The following is a 16759-nucleotide window of genomic DNA, read 5'->3' on the forward strand; positions in this document are numbered from 1 at the left end:
GAAAGGAGGTAAGCAGAGGCGGTGGGCTGATGGAATACGGGTTGGGATGCGCGATCTAATTCCAGATCGCAGAGTCTTCTATCCCCGAGTACGGATGACGAAGCAAGCGGAGGTGGGAAGGTTCGGTTGGTGCACTTTGAGTGCCGTGTCTAGCCTAGGACGGCAGCGAGTTCCTTACATCGTCAAATGGTCACAGCCTCCTAGTGGCAGGATGAAACCAAATATCACCGGACTTATTATCCAATGGCAACATAGTGAGAAAGTTGGTCTTATTAGAGTATTATGGCTCCGCGTGAGCATTATCTTTCAGGTATGTCGCCAAACTTGTAAAGCAAATGGAGTAGCCAATCGTGCACTCTTTGCTAATTGATGTGTTTTAGAATACACAAGATTAGTTGAGGCAGCCGTTTGGCCCTACCTCAAAAAAAAAAAGTATTGTCAATATTCAAGTTATACCAATAAGAGGAGACCCATACACCATTATGATTACCATCTAAATATGAGTTTTTTTTTTCTTTTATCTAATAATTAATTTTTTAGAATTTTAGCAATCTTCATTCAAATTTGAAATATTACATAAAAAAAATTTAAAAATAGCTAAATTTATTTCAAGACTTTAAGCCTAAAATTGTTTCAACTCCTAGAATTGTTTCAACTCCTAGAGTTCTAAATTGATCATGTATACTCCTATACACTTCAATAATTCAATTTGATCAATCATAACCATCAATAAACTAATTCTTCAATTCTGTCCATCAATTGTTCATATTGCAAGTCCACATGTGCTAATTTTAGTCTTGATGATGTAAGTGTTGTGTTCTTGGGTGAAACTGCCAAAAGTTAGTTTGAGTAGGCTCACCGTGTCAACAGTTTTGTGAAGAAATTAATGGATTAGATGAGCGTCAGCTATGATTGATCAAATTAAAGAATACAATGACACATATGAACAAATTAAAAATTTGAAAACAGAAACGATTTTGTCTTTAAAGTTCAGGATGTAATGACTTTAGATCTATAGATCATATAAATATAGAAATCCATTGATTAAAAAATATATATGAAAAAATTATGCAAAAGACAAGGATTCAAATTTCGATTTCGGTACTTCAAATTTAAGGAAATTTTGGAGAAAATTTCGATTTCGGTGGAAATTTCGGTTAAAAATAAAGAAATCACATTAATTGCATTTATAAAATACTAATTTTGAATGAAACTTTTACATAAACTAAACTAACCTATAATAAACCTATTTACAATGTAACATTTTTAAAATTGTACGTTTATAATAAAATTGTGATATGTTGAGCTAAGACTCGAAGAAGAAAGAACATATTCGAAGAACGGAGAACATTTGTTAATGTAACCTATGATAAACCTATTTACAATGTAACTTCTAATCAACCTACATTAACATATAACAAAGAACATATTGCAAATTTTATTGTAGGAATTCAATGTAACCTCGTCTTTTTGGTTAATAACAAAAAGCATATTTATGCAATTAACAAAAGTTTTTTTTTTAAAAAAAGTCACTTATCTAGAGTGTAACCCAACAAGTCATTATATTGAGTTCCTAAATCTATTGAGCCAAGACTTTAAGAAAGTGATTCAAACTTATTTAAAGACGTTATCTCATCTTCCTTGTGTATCTCTCATACTTGATTGCAAATAAAATCAAAATTTCATATTTTCTCTATGAAAGTATGAAGTAAAAGAACTCATTGTGCTAGGGCTGAGGTTGAAATGGTGGAGGGGCTGAGGTTGGTGGTGGGTTTGGTATGTGGTGTTCAAGCTTTTGGTCTTGAAAAAATTCAAGGGGGGTTTGGTGAGAAATTTCAGTTTGGTGGCGGTTTGGATGATGTAGATGGTAGTGGAGATAAAAGTGGAGGTGGTGCTCAAGGATGTAGAGGCCACCGCTCGGAGATTAGGGGTGGAGAGACAGAGAGAGAGAAAGAAAAAAAAATTGAGGGGTATAATAGTCATTTTAGGACCTGTTGTGTGACAATTTGAAAGAATAAGGACTAACCTGTTTAATTTTAAAATTTTGGACTAAACTGTTTTATAGAGAAAAATATAGGGAGTAACAAGTATTTAGTCCTATATTTTTTGTGTGTAGATATTGCAGAAATTAAGAATTTTGCATAAATGAACGGAAAATTTTGGAAAACTTCGAGAAACTCTTGACGGAAATGATATAGCATATCAATCATTTCGGTATTTCAAAATTACAAAAATTTCGGAGAAATTTCAATCCTTGGGAAAAGATGAGGATTAAGGAGATCTGAGTCATCCGACCCGTCTTTTATTAAGAGAGAAACGTTTCGATGGTACTTTCCATAAAAAAAAGGACTGTACGCTCTTTTAAGTCTTTCCTTTTGTAGTAGCTGCCTTATTCTCATACTCAAGCTCCAAAAGTATTAAAAAAAAAAAAAATTAAAAAAAATGTACAAATCAAGAAAATCTAGAGGGAATCCTCTTATGCAAGTAAGAGTTTTGATGATTGAGTCTCTATTTAGCTACACATGCTCACGGAATCAATAGTTTATCAAGTTCATGTTTCCGATTCATTAATTTCCTAAAGCATGCTTCTAGATGATAAATCTATAAACACACTTAGAATACATGAAAGTATAGTAGCCAAAAGATTCAAAACATGCATAAACATCAAACCATATGGAAATTTACATTATTTGCACATAAGTTTGGCTAGGGCTAGCCTTGGCCTCAAATCCAACTACTCACAACACATGTTATTACAAATACAAGCCATGAACATCAAATTAAAGAGATAATGAGAGAAAAGGATAAAAACGACCCAACCTTCCACCTAGCTCTCAAAGATGTCAAATGATGAGAGAATTGCTTCAAGGTATGAGATTTTCAGTTTTACAGCCCAAAACACCATACACATCCACAAAACTCAAGAACAAAGGCTTGGATGTGTGAAAGCGAGTCTTGTGATTGATTTAGAGTGTGTAGTAACTTCGTTTTTAGTTAAACTCAAGTGCCTACACACCTATTTCTCACACAAACTTAAAGAACTATGTACAAGCTATGAAAAACTAACCTAAAACGAGAGAAAATGGAGATTTTGATGCTCCAAAATGAGAGAGCCAAGGGGGTGCACGATTTTAGGGGAGAGAGAATGTGCTATTTAAAAGCCAAGGCAATTCAAATCAAGGGTAGACATCAAAAGAAATGAAGGGCTAGATGTGATTGGCAAATGTGTAAGCACAAAATGTGGATATAGTCTTTGACTCCACATAGAAATGACATAGAAAGCCCATAGATATTTTGGTGGAGGAGAAAAAGTAAGGGTAGAAGGGTCATTGTGTAAGGGAACAAGGTACTAAATGAGAGACAAATGTGTAAGGTGTAAGGTATAAGAATTGGACCACTGTTGAATAAAGCGTGATTTCTTATAGGCACAAACATCCCAAATAATTTAATCATGTAGTTGCATAAGTCCTAAATTACTTTTTTAGGTGTATGTACTGCTACATTCTAATGGGCTTGAAGATAAGGGCTTGTAAAGGATTGGGATTGATCTCATCACAAACCCACCACGAAGCACGCACTCTCTCCCCCTTTCCAATTCCCTCATTTTTTGGCGCAAGACCTTCACCCTTTCCCCCTTTCACAAACCCCTCGCCGATTCTCTCGCTCTCTCCCTTTCCGATTCTCTCGCTCTTCCTATCCGATTCTCTCCCTCTTCCCTCTCCCAATTTCTCGCTCTCCCTCATGGCGTCTATGATTTTAAATTTCGTTGGGGGAGTCCCGTTCCCTTTCTCGAACAAAATTTCTGTGTGAATTTTTAAATATATTTTTTGTGTGTAGACATTGTGGAAATTAAGAATTTTGCATAAATGAACGAAAAATTTCTGAAAACTTCAGGAAACTCCTAACGGAAATGTTATAGCATATGAATCATTTCAGTATTTCAAAATTATGGAAAATTGGCAAAAGATGAGGATTAAGGAGATCCGAGTCATCCAGGGGCGGATCTATTCATAGACTAGGACGGGCTTGAGCCCGTCCGAGATTTTTTGGCCCAAAAAAAAATTAGATGTATGTTTTTTTTTTTTTTTTCATTGGGGTTTTTCCAGCCCAATGTCACTCTCGGAGTCTCCGTCTCATCGAGACATCGCTACCACACTACGAAGTGCGAACTCTCAGAGACTCAGAGAGCTCATTGAGACTACGCGACGGAGTGAACGGACAGTCCCGGACTCTCACTCAGCCAGTCTCTCCCGCTACGGACTCTCACTCATCCAGACTAGGCGTCGGACTTTCACTCATCCAGACTAGGCAAGTAGGCGACGGACTCTCACTCCTCTCGCCGTATGTGGCTCAGCCGGCTCCCCGACTCCACTCATCGACTACGGATCTACCGATCTAGAGCCTATTCGAAGCCCCTGCCACTAGACTTCGTCCGTTTGTCGTCTCCAACTCTCCATCTCCGAGACTCCGAGTCTCTGACTACACCAGGTAGGCAGGTACTCTTTCTTTTTCGCTCGCTATCTGATTCTGAATCTAGACATCTAGTTCCTCTTAATCAAACCGATTCGTTACTGATTTGATTCAGTAAAATTGGGGATTTTGTTGAAATTAGGGCTCTGATTTATGGAGGATTGCTTGCTAGCTGCTGTAGTCAAATTAGGTCTGTGAATCAGTGAATGTGTCAACTGGAGGATTGCCAACCGATTCTCCCTTCTCCACTTCTCTCAGAGTCAGGGAGTCGGAGATCAACTGATGAAGATGAACGGCAGGAGCTGCTTTGTTTAATTTTGTAAGTTCAATTTTGTTTAATACTTTAATTGAATCAATCCAATTTGGGGCAATTTATAGGGTTAAGAATTGGCTGGATTGATGTGAAATACTGAAATTCAATTTCGTAGGTTGTATTGGATATTTGGATTGAACATTGAATCTTTTGTGGATTGAACTCATTGAAGAATGAAGGTTGCAGACTGGAAATGAGGAAATCAGGTAGGCTGTGGGCTGATTCGGGGTTTCTTTGTTTTAATTTCTTGTTCATTACATTCATGTGTGCATCTATGTATGATGTTGTGCTGTTGTGCAGGATGGAAGTACTTCTGGACTCCATTATTAGAGTAGCTACAATCTATGTATGGTGTACCTTTTTTTTTAAATTAATAAAATTCTCTCGCACCGTCGAGATTCTCCATAATATATATATAATTTTTTTTTTGTTTAAGAACTCCAGCCCGTCCAAGGTTCCAATCCTGGATCCGCCATTGGAGTCATCCGACCCATCTTTTATTAAAGAGAGAAACGTTTCGATGGTACTTTCCATAAAAAAAAAAAATCAAAATAAATAAATAAAAAATAAAACTACTGTACTCTCTCTCCACCTCTCTTATTTGCCCTTAAATATTTGTTGAGTAGTCTCAAGTTTAGCCAAATATTCTGAGGTTGTGCTAGGGCATGAACCAATTGAAGAAAATCAGACACAAACCGAACAAATGAAAAATCCAAAGACCGTGCCAAAGAAACAACCTCAAAGCCAGCCAGAGCTTCAATATGCATAGGTGTACAAACTTGAGAGACACTTAACCCCCTTCAACTTAGTACCATTACTATCCCTAGCAATCACCCCGATACCATCTTCCAAAGTAATAGCCTTAAAAGGACCGTCTAGACAAATACTTACCCAACCTAGTAGAGGCTTTTGCCGTTAGATTTGAGTGCGACCAGCTTTTGGAGAAGTATGATTGGTTGCATGGAAGCTCTGTAGCTAAGAGTCAGCCCATAGAATGATTTGTTGTGGTTTGCATTCCTTCATAGTCCACAATTTGTCATTTCTACTTTTCCGTGTGAACCATAACAATACCAACAGCTCTGTTCAACTTGATTCGGAGAGCAAATCAGAACAATTTCTCGACAAGCTGGAAAGGAGAGATTGAGGTGATTAACCATAGGACCCAACAGAGAATAGGAAACCCTACAATCACTGAAAAGATGGCTAATGCATTCAACTTCTTCTCCATAAAGAACACAATATAGGGATACCTCAACTTATCGCTATAGAAGATTGGAACAAGTAGGCAGTAAACCTTTCAACATACTCAAAACACACATAGCTTTACTTATTAGGTACTTTGCTTTGTCAAAACAACTTCGAAGGCCACAACTATTTAATCTAGTGGTTTAAGTCTTTCCTTTTGTATTAGTTGTCTTATTCTCATACTCGAGCTCCAAATTAAAGTATAAAAAAAAATGTACAAATCAAGAACATCTAGAGGGAATCCTCTGACGCAAGTAAGTGTTTTAATGATTGAGTCTCTAATTTGGTTGCTATGAAAATTAAAGGTTTGGTTGAACTCTTTTAAATTTTTTATAAAGTTTGATTTTTGTTGTTGTTGAATAAAGCGTGATTTCTTATAGGCACAAGCATCCCAAATAATTTAATCGTGTAGTTTCGTGAGTCCTTAATTACTTTTTTAGGTGTATGTTCCGCTACACTATGAACTATCAATTCCAGTGTGTTCTAATTGAGTAATAAAAGTATTTGTGATGGACTAGAAATTTTTCTATGCACCGATGGTGCAAGTGATCAAACACTTATAAGATGATCTCAACTCTTGGTATTTATAATTAATTTTTTTTAATAACCAAAGAGTGTATTTAATGTAATCCAGCCCTCCATTCATATTGGTGTAAGTGCATGTCAGTGTTTTCATCTCCTATAATGGACTCCATAGTTGAGTTCTTTAGATACAAGTTTAGGAGAAATCACTAAAAGATGCTAATAAGAAGAAAAAATGTGATTGTGATTATTAAATATTGTTGTTAGGGGTAATTAATATTTATGGCTCCAAAATATTAGAGTAGGATTAACGGATTAAGCTAGCTTATGAATTTTCCTTCAAATGTTTTTTTTTTGGACGACAGTTTTTTTTTGGACGATAGTGTACTCCCCACCTCATTCCTGATATAAAAAAGATTTGAACCAATGACCTCTACAATAACTAATTAACCAACGGGCCATGGCTCATTGACCCTTCAAAAGAAAAGATTACTCAGTTGATCCTTAAAAGTAGTTTTAATTTAAGGGAAATTATATTCATATCTCCTAAAATGGTATTTGGACCGCCAACAATTTTTGGAAGTTAAATCCAACTTTTTCCTTCTAAAAAATAAACAAAATGAAAGATAAAAAAAAATTAAATAAAATATGCACCTTCTCTTCTCTCCCCTTCCCCCTCCCTCATTCTCTTACAGCCATACATGAGGATTATTGGGCAACTTTGATTAAGGTAGAATGTTAAAGATTGCAAAATGGAATAAATGACAAAAAATATAGAGAAGAACAATCGAGAAAATAATGATCGAAAAGCAATTTCTAGTTCCTATTCTTTTTTGTTTCTTTCTAGTTTGGCTTAATTGCTTCACTTCATGGAGTTGATTGTTAATTGTTATCTTAGTCTCTTTTTATGGTTTTTTTTTGCTAGAATAGACTATGTTGCTAGCCTGATTTGGGTTTACGGAAATTGATTTTGATAATAGTTCTCCTGTGGTATTGTAAATTGCACGTTTTATTAAGAAATAGAAGGAGGTTCATAAGAGTATCCAAGCTGACAAGGTGAATGATGTTAACTGTTAAGTCATGGATATGAACTGAGTTTTAAGTAATGAAAAAAAGATATTACTAGTAGATTTGTATTGAAAAAAATTGTGTGGATACAAAAAAGGGCAAGATTGAAAATTTTGTGTAAATTTAAAAAGAGAATGTCTAAATATCAATTTAAAATGTATGAATAGAAACTCCCTTAATTTAAATCTTTAACAAATTTGGTGAAAAAATATAGTCATCTCAGGATTTCTATTGCAAAATGGGGTCAAGACTCAAGAGTCTTTTAAAAGTTCAAATCTCACGGTCCACACGGAATACATAGGTTGGACCGGGGGGTGTGAATAAAAGTTGACAAAAAAAAATGTGATAAATACGCATAGACAGACGATTCCAGACTGCGGGCGCAACACACATAAACAGAGCACAGCACAAAAGAAGCAGCCAAATTATAAGTTTCTAAAACTCTCCCTCTCTCTCGTAAGCAACAAAAACGAAACCAAAACATGGCTTCCATGGCATACCCAACCCCCTCCTCCTCCTACTCCTGTTGTTACAAGAATCACACCAGACGCAACATCATTCCCTCCATTCCACATATTAAGTTCTGTCAGCAGCAGCAGCAGCCTCATCAGAACGACCACAAACCCACCGACCCAGTCGGTCGAAGGTGCTTGATTCTCTTCTCCTCTCCTCTCTTTCATACACACACACACACACACAAACCCACATGGTGTTTTTCTTTTTTCTGTTTGAATAAAAATTGCTAACACAGAATTTCTAAATATGAAGGGAGATTATACTTAGGAGCAGTGAATTGGCAGTGGTGGGAGCCATCTTCAACTTCAGGTAAGCATTTCAACTCTTCTTAGCCATCCATCTTCGATTTGGATTTTGGACTGAACCAAACTAATGTGGATTGATGGGTGCAGCGGTAAAAAGCCAGACTATCTTGGGGTGCAGAAAAACCAACCGGCTTTGGCTCTTTGTCCAGCTACTAAGAATTGCATTTCAACCGCTGAGAATGTCACTGACATTGTCCATTATGCCCCTCCCTGGTATGTATGTATATATATGCTTCATCTCTTTCCTTCCATTTTTTATCATGATTGTTAGATATATTCAGTTCTGGGTTCCCCTGCTTGGATTCAGAAATCACAAGCTTTAATGCCATAGTCTTGTTTGACCACTTGAGCTAGGAATTTTTTTTTTTTTCTCCCTGGGAGATTAGACTCATTAGAGTAGTTTGAAAATCCATGAAGATGATGGCTGTGTTGAACTTTGACCAAATCGGGGGTCAAACAAGGAAGCTGTATATGAAGAAGAAGAAAAAGAAGAAGCCATGTGTTAAATACTTTTTGTGTTAAATATGTTTGCTTTACTTTGCTGCCCATTTGTATCGCACTTACAATCACACCGACCCATTTGTAAAATGTGCTGCATGTGTTTTTTTCTATTACAGGAACTATAATGGGGGACGTAATAGGAAAAAGCCGGTCAGCAGAGAAGTGGCTATGGAGGAACTTCTCCGAGTGGTAAAATCAAATGCCTTGTGACAATTTGAGTCAGTGAGTGAATCTCAGTTCTAAAACATCCTTTTTGCAGATAAAATCAACAAAGCCGGACAAGTTCACACCGCGGATAATGGAGAAGAAAGATGATTATGTGAGAGTGGAATACCAGTCCTCAATCCTAGGGGTAAGTCTCAGTGAACCATAACAACCAAAAGGAGAAAAGGAAAACTCAATTCTAGGAGTAATCACATTACAGGATACACCCTCGTTTTACTCATGGATTTTCTCTTTGTACAGTTTGTGGATGATGTTGAGTTTTGGTTTCCACCGGGCAGAGACTCGATAGTGGAGTACAGATCAGCATCCCGGTTAGGCAACTTCGATTTTGACATCAACAGGAAGAGAATCAAGGTGAACACTACAACCAATCTCAGCTTTGTTGTCTGCATTTGCATTATAACCATATTCAATTTAACTGATTTCTTACTTCATGATAGGCATTGCGACAAGAGTTAGAGAACAAAGGTTGGGCTTCCAAGGACAGCTTTTGAGAAACCTTTGTTGCTGGCTTGCTGCCACACAATAAGATGGTGGATTGTACCTTCAAAGTTTATCAAGCATTCAAGCAGATATATCAAATTTTACCAAAATTCAAAATTGTACTCATGTAATGGTTTCTGTATTGATTGTAAGGTTCCAATCAATAAAATCATAGGTTCTCAATTTGCTAACAAGTGACAATTTTGCAAAAAATGACGATTTGTTGTCAGTATGGTGCACAACAAAGATGAACCAAATAGAACAAAAGATGATGAACCAACCATGCATAACAAAGATATCCAATATCTCTTACTCAGATAACCCAACAAAAGAGATCGATGTCATTTAACAATCACATGAAATCTGTTTTGCCTGAACACCAAACGCAATTGGATAGCTCTAAAAGTGAGCTGCATAAATTATCAGGTTTAATACAAGCAGCAGAACTGCAACATTTCGATTAACAAGATGGGAGTTTTTCAAATAGGATTTATCAAAAGCTAAACCACAAGCAACAGTGATGAGATCACTGAATGAACTGTCTTGATTTACGAACAAAGGGTACAGCTTGAAACTCCAATTTTCTGGTTTGGTCAAAACCAGCAGCATGGTTCTGGGTAGAACTCAATCTTTCCTCAGTTCCATGTATTCATGATGAGTGCCATGAGCATTTAGGACATAAATTTCAAGCCTGTCTCCCTGCAAGACATACAATAAAGGATTAAAAAAGAGAGGTGAGAATGAACTTAGGATGAAGGATGGAAAATTCAGATAGGACCAAAAACTTACAGTGTAGATATCCCTCTCAGTGGCAGATGCAAAAACAGTTTTGACCAAATCAATTGCTTCTCCTTCTGAAAGTGGTGTTACAGCATCCTGCATGTCATAAATTATATCAGGTAAATAAAAGAAAATATAATATATAAAGGCCAATAGGATGAAGCAACTGGGAAAAATAGTAATCAGAGATAATAACATACCACAGCAGGCAACAAGAGAGGACTGGGAGACTTCAGTTGGTTATCCAAGAAAGGCATGATGAGCGTGGAACCAGAACCTTGGGCACTATATCCAACCCTCTCATAGGAACCAACAGCATCATATGTGAAGACACAACCCTTCCCTACAGTTTAGATTGAAAAATTAAAATATGTTGGCAGAAAAAGTCTCCACTGGCAACCAAAGCATCAAAATTCTAATATTACCTTCAGTGTCTAGACCACCCAAAACATTAAAGGCGTAATAGGGAAAGAAGCGTTTGTAGTAAAGAGTATTGGAAAGTAGTTGAGCCATTGCAGGGCAGCTCATTTGTTTGTTATGCTGATGCTGATAAATCTGGGGAGAAAATGATAAAAGGATATATCATCAGTATTCAGCAACATAACATACTCCAATTTTTTGGTGTCAACAAAACCAATAGCCACTTCATGGCCACCAACATCCAACCACCACTGTATAAACAGAAAATAGTATTTTGAATAAGAATTTAAACCCTCACCAAGTGCTTAGCTGTCAAATGCTTCTGTAAAGCTTTCACATCAGCTTGAAAACCAGAAGAGGCCATAAAAGCTTTGTCCGCTCTGCAAGTTCAAAAGACAACACAAAACATATATCCCAACATCAGTTCTGGGGAAAAGAGATAAACATGAACATCCTCTCATCTCCATAAAAGAGTCTCAAGAATCCCAATTATATGAGCATTATATCAGGAAGATGATGAGTACTAAGTCGTGGTTTAAACTATCAAGTATCAAGCAAAAGAAAAATGACTGGTTATTCAGTGAGAACATCTACTATCACCGCATCTCTATCAGCAATAACTGGACTTTGAATCACATAGCAAGGCTTAAATGTATTGAGCAGGTATCGTATAAGAACTAAAAGAGGCAGACAACAATACCTAAGCTGAGGCTCATGCAAAAATTCACTCCAATATGCTAAACATACAACCCTCTGAAATAGACTATTTATGTCCTCCAAGGCACAATCTACCTTAGTTTCGTAACTTTAAGCTCCCTTTGGAAAGTATCCAGCTACTATTTCTTCAAACTTTATTATTCATCCAGCATTCCAAAATTGCTTCTAGTTCCTATCTTTAAACTTCCTTTGAGAAGTTTCCAGCATTCCAAATTACTTACTTAGGCAGTAGGTGAACCAATTAGCAATAAAGCTGCAAGCTTTACGAAAACTCCCCCATGTATCTGCTTCTAGTTCAGAGTTTATGGACAAAATAATCTAACATCAGAAGAAACTAACTCAACTGTGCCCACCCACAAACCCAACTAGCCTAATTACTGACCCAACCAAAAAAAAATCACAAAAACCCTAAAACCAAAAGTAAAGATTTCCAGGCAACTCAAAATACCAAAAACCCCTACATTAAATTGAGAACTTAACCCTCTAATTTCAGCACTGTATGCATCAAAATTCCTTAAATTACGAGAGAAAAGAATCGAAGCACATACAATTTGCTGATTTTGGAGTAGCCGCGGGTGAGAATACTGTAACCCGTCGACATCCGAGTATCGGCAGCAATCACACAGTAATCAGCTCCGGCAATCGCCACCACGGATCTGCAAAAATCGCCCAACCCATAAAAATCACCAAAAAAAAAAAAAAAAAAAATTCCAATCGCTGAAAAGCGCAGACGAGCTTAGAGTAGATAGAAAAGGAGAGTACCCGCCATTGTTGTCGTAGGGGGACCAGTTAGCGTGCTGCTTGGTCATGGTGGAATTGGGTTGTTGCAAGATTAGGGCTTTGGAGAAAAGTGAAAAGGGTGTGAGCTTGGGGAAGACTCTCTGATGGCTTATTTGTTTGTTTCAGATCCCTCGGTGTCTTTGGCTTCACGAAAGGAAATAGGAGAGACGGTGTCGTTTTCAGTATTGGAGATTGATTCCGGAGCGTCGTTTGATATGGATTTGTATTGGGCTTCTGTAACTGGCCCGGCCTCACAAGTTCCAAGTAAGGATCGTTTTGGTTTTCCGAAAAGAGATTAGAAATATGCTCAATCACCTTTCAGTGTAAATTCAACCGTTAAAAATAAAACAACTCAACTTAACAATAAATTTTTTCAACATTAAATTTACATTCAAGGGTGATTGAGCATACTTTTCTTGATCAGTTACTGACCAGGTGAACGTGATCGCACTTAAATAATGATATGTTTGGAATTACTTTTTGAAATATTGTGAAGCGATATTTAAATTTGATAAAAGCAGTTCTCAAAATTACTGTTTTGCATTGCTGGTTCAGAGGATGTCTGGCCATGTCAAGCCCATGGTGGCGCAACTTGGAGCATATCGGATTGGCGCGTCTTGGAGATAGGTTGCATTTCAGGGATCAACTATAGAGAAAAATTTGTTTGGAAGATGCCGCACTTATCCTTGGCGAGATAGGGGTGGCGGAATGACTGTGGTGGTGGTCCGACAACAGTGGAGGGGCAATGATCCATTGGCGATGAGCTTGGTGGTGTTAAGCCAAGCTTGGCTGGCAACTTTTGGTCTTTCTGTTTCCTGGGTTGAGGCTTGGGCTTTGGTTTTTTTTTTTTGGGGCCCTGCTTAGGCTACCTGTTTTATTTGTGTTTTTAGTTTTATTTACTTTAGTTGTTTAGTTTTGTCGCGCCTTTGGCGTGTAATAAGTCTCTACATTTGTAGGACTAGTCGGGTTAAATTTATGTGTGTGCTCTCTCAGTGTCTTGTTTGGCATTGCGAGACGATGAACCATTCTTGTTAAATTTTAGGTCGCAACCTCTTAGTGACAAGATGAAATATTTCATCGTCATTGAACTTGTTTTTCTAGCGGTAACATAGTAGGAAAGTTGTGATATGTGTAATTATGTTTTGTTGTAGTTGAATTATCTTTATGTTATGTCACTATTATGTCAAAGTAAATGGAGTGGCCACAAAGCACTCTTTGCTAGTTGGTTCTTGTTAAAATACATATATTATATAGAGACTTCTGATATCATTTCATGACGTTCTCTAGATGCTTATTGTCATCACAAGTTTAGGCTCAATGTCCCCTCTTGTATTCGACAGTTTCATTAATCAAGCCTTGAGGGTAGCAGCACCAATCATTATTTTCAAAAAAAAAAAAAAGATAATTGATGGGTCAGATATTCGGATATGTCACATAGCACAACCTACCCGCCATCAACTATTTTTCGTTTATGAGAGTAAAGAAAATAGTTAAACCTTGTTATTAAAAACAATTTTTATAAGAATTTATTTTGTTACCCTCTCAGATTTCAATTGGTTGGTTGTCTGTAATAGTCACTGAGGCACTGATTAATCTTTAAGCAGAATTTCCATACAAAAAATTGATAGTAAATAAATCGATTAAACTGTCTAGTAGTATGAGGGATCACAAATCGAATGATCGAAATTGTAAAATTCATAACTTAATCATACAATCTCTAAAATTTACATGCTATATATCAAAATGATCATATCGACATGTAGAACATAAAAATGGGCAGAAACTACCCTTGGGGTGACCGAAAGTGGCTGGAAATTTCCGCCGGAGTTAGAGGCAGAGCCACCGTCGACCACCTCCTATGGCGTCGGGGCCTGGCTGCACCTCTTCGTTTCATCGATCTGAGAAACTTTCATAACTAGAACGAAGTCTGAAAACTAAAGGAAGTGGTCGAAAATTACCTAGAACAGTCCAGTTTGGCCGAAAAATTTGCAGAAAATGGCGAAGCCTCCGACGAGCGTGAAATCGATCTCCCCAGGTCCGGGCCTTCTTGGTACTTGTTCAGCAAGTTGAGGCAAGTCTAATTAGCCAAGAATATAGAGTTTTGGTGGCCGGTACAAGGAGAAATCGACGTTGAACTCAAAACGGATGAAAAACTGAACAAGCTTCCCGCCGCCGCTACAGGCCTTTCCACGGTGTAGGTCTGCCATTGGAAGCTGTGCAAGGTCGAGCAGAGCACGTTGAAGTCGTCTAGTGTCGCGAGGTGGCCTGAGCTGCGAGAAATCTGCTGGCGAAGTAGTGCTCTATTTTAGGGCTCGGTCGCGAGAGAGAGAGAGAGAGAAGCACAGTGACGGCACCAGAAATGGAAACCCTATTTCGGGAAAATTTCCAAATATATATATATATATATATATATATATATGCAATTTAGCAGCTTTTCCAAATGCGATAACTTCTTCATACGAACTCCGATTCTTGCATTCTACATATGCACGAACTCGTATCGACGAATTCTACGACTTTCGTGAAGAAAGTTTTCCCAAATTTCTTACGTATAAAAAGTCGATTTTAGTGACCCCCCCAAAATAAGGTTCGTTTCGAAAACAAAACATTCGAAACCAAATTTCTCATACAACATCATACGAATCAAGCCCACAATTCATAATTCATATAATTAGACAAACATTGAATTACAAAATATTTATCTGAAAATTTCGGGTCTTCACAATACTGCTCCATTACCTTGAATAGTGGAGCCACCAGGGTTTCAGTATGGCCATTCAGCAGTGGTTAATTATGATAACTTAGTTTTCCTTCCTCTATTATTATGGCTAATTTTCAAATTTCTTCTCATTTAATCAATTTGATAATTGGTAGTGTTAGACAGTGTTTCCATTCGATCTACTATATTATTTTTATCATTGTTTTATGGAGCGAGTGTTGAATGTTTTATTTCATTTTTAGTTCAGATTTGGGATTATATTCTTTTCATCCTATAGGGATCTTATATTATGGATGGTGGAAGCTTCTTGATCCATGTAATCTGGCTTCCAATCCTCTTGAACCAAATAAATACCTGAATGCACCATGCAATTGACATTAATTAATGCAGTGAATATATATGCATGTACTGTCTACTCATCCACCATTTTCAGTTCACATCCAAGTATTCTGTACCACTGCCTGGTGGGATTATATTAAGAATTTGGACTTAGAAAGTGGAGAACTGTATTGGGTCAATGTTATGGTCTACCATTGGCTGCTAAGGAGCTCGCACGAATCATTCCCAAACTTATTCGTGAAATACAGTATTCTTCTCAACTTTTCCTAAATGTATTCTTCTTTGGTTTTTGCTTTCTTTTGTTTTCTGTTTTATTTTTATTTTTTTAATGTCTTTATGGTTTGATGACTGTCATATGTGTCTGTGGTTTTTGTACTTCATGCTTTATTTAAACTAAAGTGAAATAGTGTCTGACATATGAATGGATTTTATATCTTTCTCTTGAACTCTTGCTAATTTTTTTTTTCAGTGACGATCTGGTTTATTGTGGTAAGCAGTGACTGAACAAGAAGATAAGTGAAGGAGAAGGAGACTGTTGGAGTTTAGAGAGAGTTTTGATGGGAATGAGATTCAGATTCCTGTGCTCATAGGAAAATTAGTCCAATCATATATAGAAGATAGCAGATCAGCCCTATAATAACTCAGCCAGCCCTTTTGGTATTTATGCAAGTAATTACCCCCCAATTCATGTTTGTTTGCTGTCTAAAAGTGAAATATGATTACCATATCAGGATTGCTCTATTGAGGCAGGTGTACTATAAGGAATCTGATGACTATTTTGTTTCAGTTAAAAGAGTACATAGAACTACAAGGAAGAGTATCTTTGAGGTGTATTATTTCAATGATGATCAAAACTAGGTTTATTTTTTCAAAGATCATTAGAATTAGGTACAATCTTTGTAATTCTTTTCATATTTAAGGTTTATCTCCCTTGGATGAACACAAGTAGAAACAAGATGAATGTCAAAATATTAGTTAGTTAACAACTATGAGCAATGGAGAATGCATGACCATTTGAGCCTAGCCCTATATAACATTCATTTAAATGAAAATACCTAGCGCTCTGCTAGGGTTGGGAGAGCGCCGCTTTTGGCCTCTCTGTACCTTCCTCCATCATCGGTGGAGCACCTTTCCGGCACCGTCCTCGGCGTCGTTACCTTTGCACATGACTTCTATCATGCCTACTTATCAACTGCCGCAAGCATGCTTCCCGAAAAATACTTTTTGCTCCCAACCTCTATCTGATCGTGGTTGGTGGAGAGAAGATGGGGTTGTGTCGCCTTGCTGGGTTGGCACGGCACCGGCTGTGAATAGACTCCAACCGTGCCGGGCCCGTCTGAAGCTAGGTTTGTTCGA

At 37.3% G+C, this 16759-nt stretch overlaps 2 protein-coding genes across 2 annotated transcripts; one reads left to right on the forward strand and one right to left on the reverse strand.

Annotated features, from left to right (window-relative positions):
- Positions 1-7978: 7978 nt before the first annotated feature.
- On the forward strand, positions 7979-9842 carry LOC112181509. Its single transcript, XM_024319867.2, has 7 exons — positions 7979-8264; positions 8387-8443; positions 8527-8652; positions 9057-9129; positions 9200-9292; positions 9406-9519; positions 9606-9842. The coding sequence occupies exons 1-7, from the start codon at positions 8101-8103 to the stop codon at positions 9657-9659; spliced, it is 681 nt and encodes a 226-aa protein (XP_024175635.1). The 5' UTR covers positions 7979-8100; the 3' UTR covers positions 9660-9842.
- A 115-nt stretch (positions 9843-9957) lies between these two features.
- On the reverse strand, positions 9958-12498 carry LOC112181510 (proteasome subunit beta type-1). The gene is made up of 7 exons (XM_024319868.2): positions 12328-12498; positions 12114-12221; positions 11147-11228; positions 10854-10983; positions 10629-10771; positions 10438-10524; positions 9958-10347 (listed from the first exon to the last, which is right to left on the reverse strand). The coding sequence occupies exons 1-7, from the start codon at positions 12372-12374 to the stop codon at positions 10273-10275; spliced, it is 672 nt and encodes a 223-aa protein (XP_024175636.1). The 5' UTR covers positions 12375-12498; the 3' UTR covers positions 9958-10272.
- Between the last annotated feature and the right edge of the window lie 4261 nt (positions 12499-16759).

This window comes from Rosa chinensis, chromosome 1 (genome assembly GCF_002994745.2).
Source record: "Rosa chinensis cultivar Old Blush chromosome 1, RchiOBHm-V2, whole genome shotgun sequence".
Taxonomy (NCBI): Eukaryota; Viridiplantae; Streptophyta; class Magnoliopsida; order Rosales; family Rosaceae; genus Rosa; species Rosa chinensis.

Bases quoted from the DNA above. Each gene is read 5' to 3' on its own strand.
- LOC112181509 (XM_024319867.2), top strand. From the start codon at position 8,101: ATGGCTTCCATGGCATACCCAACCCCCTCCTCCTCCTACTCCTGTTGT. The intron at 8,653-9,056 runs GTATGTATGTAT...TTTCTATTACAG, and splicing joins GTCCATTATGCCCCTCCCTG to GAACTATAATGGGGGACGTA. The intron at 9,130-9,199 runs GTAAAATCAAAT...TCCTTTTTGCAG, and splicing joins TGGAGGAACTTCTCCGAGTG to ATAAAATCAACAAAGCCGGA.
- LOC112181510 (XM_024319868.2), bottom strand. From the start codon at position 12,374: ATGACCAAGCAGCACGCTAACTGGTCCCCCTACGACAACAATGGCGG. The intron at 10,772-10,853 runs GTAATATTAGAA...TCTAAACTGTAG, and splicing joins GGGTGGTCTAGACACTGAAG to GGAAGGGTTGTGTCTTCACA. The intron at 10,348-10,437 runs GTAAGTTTTTGG...TATGTCTTGCAG, and splicing joins CTGAGAGGGATATCTACACT to GGAGACAGGCTTGAAATTTA.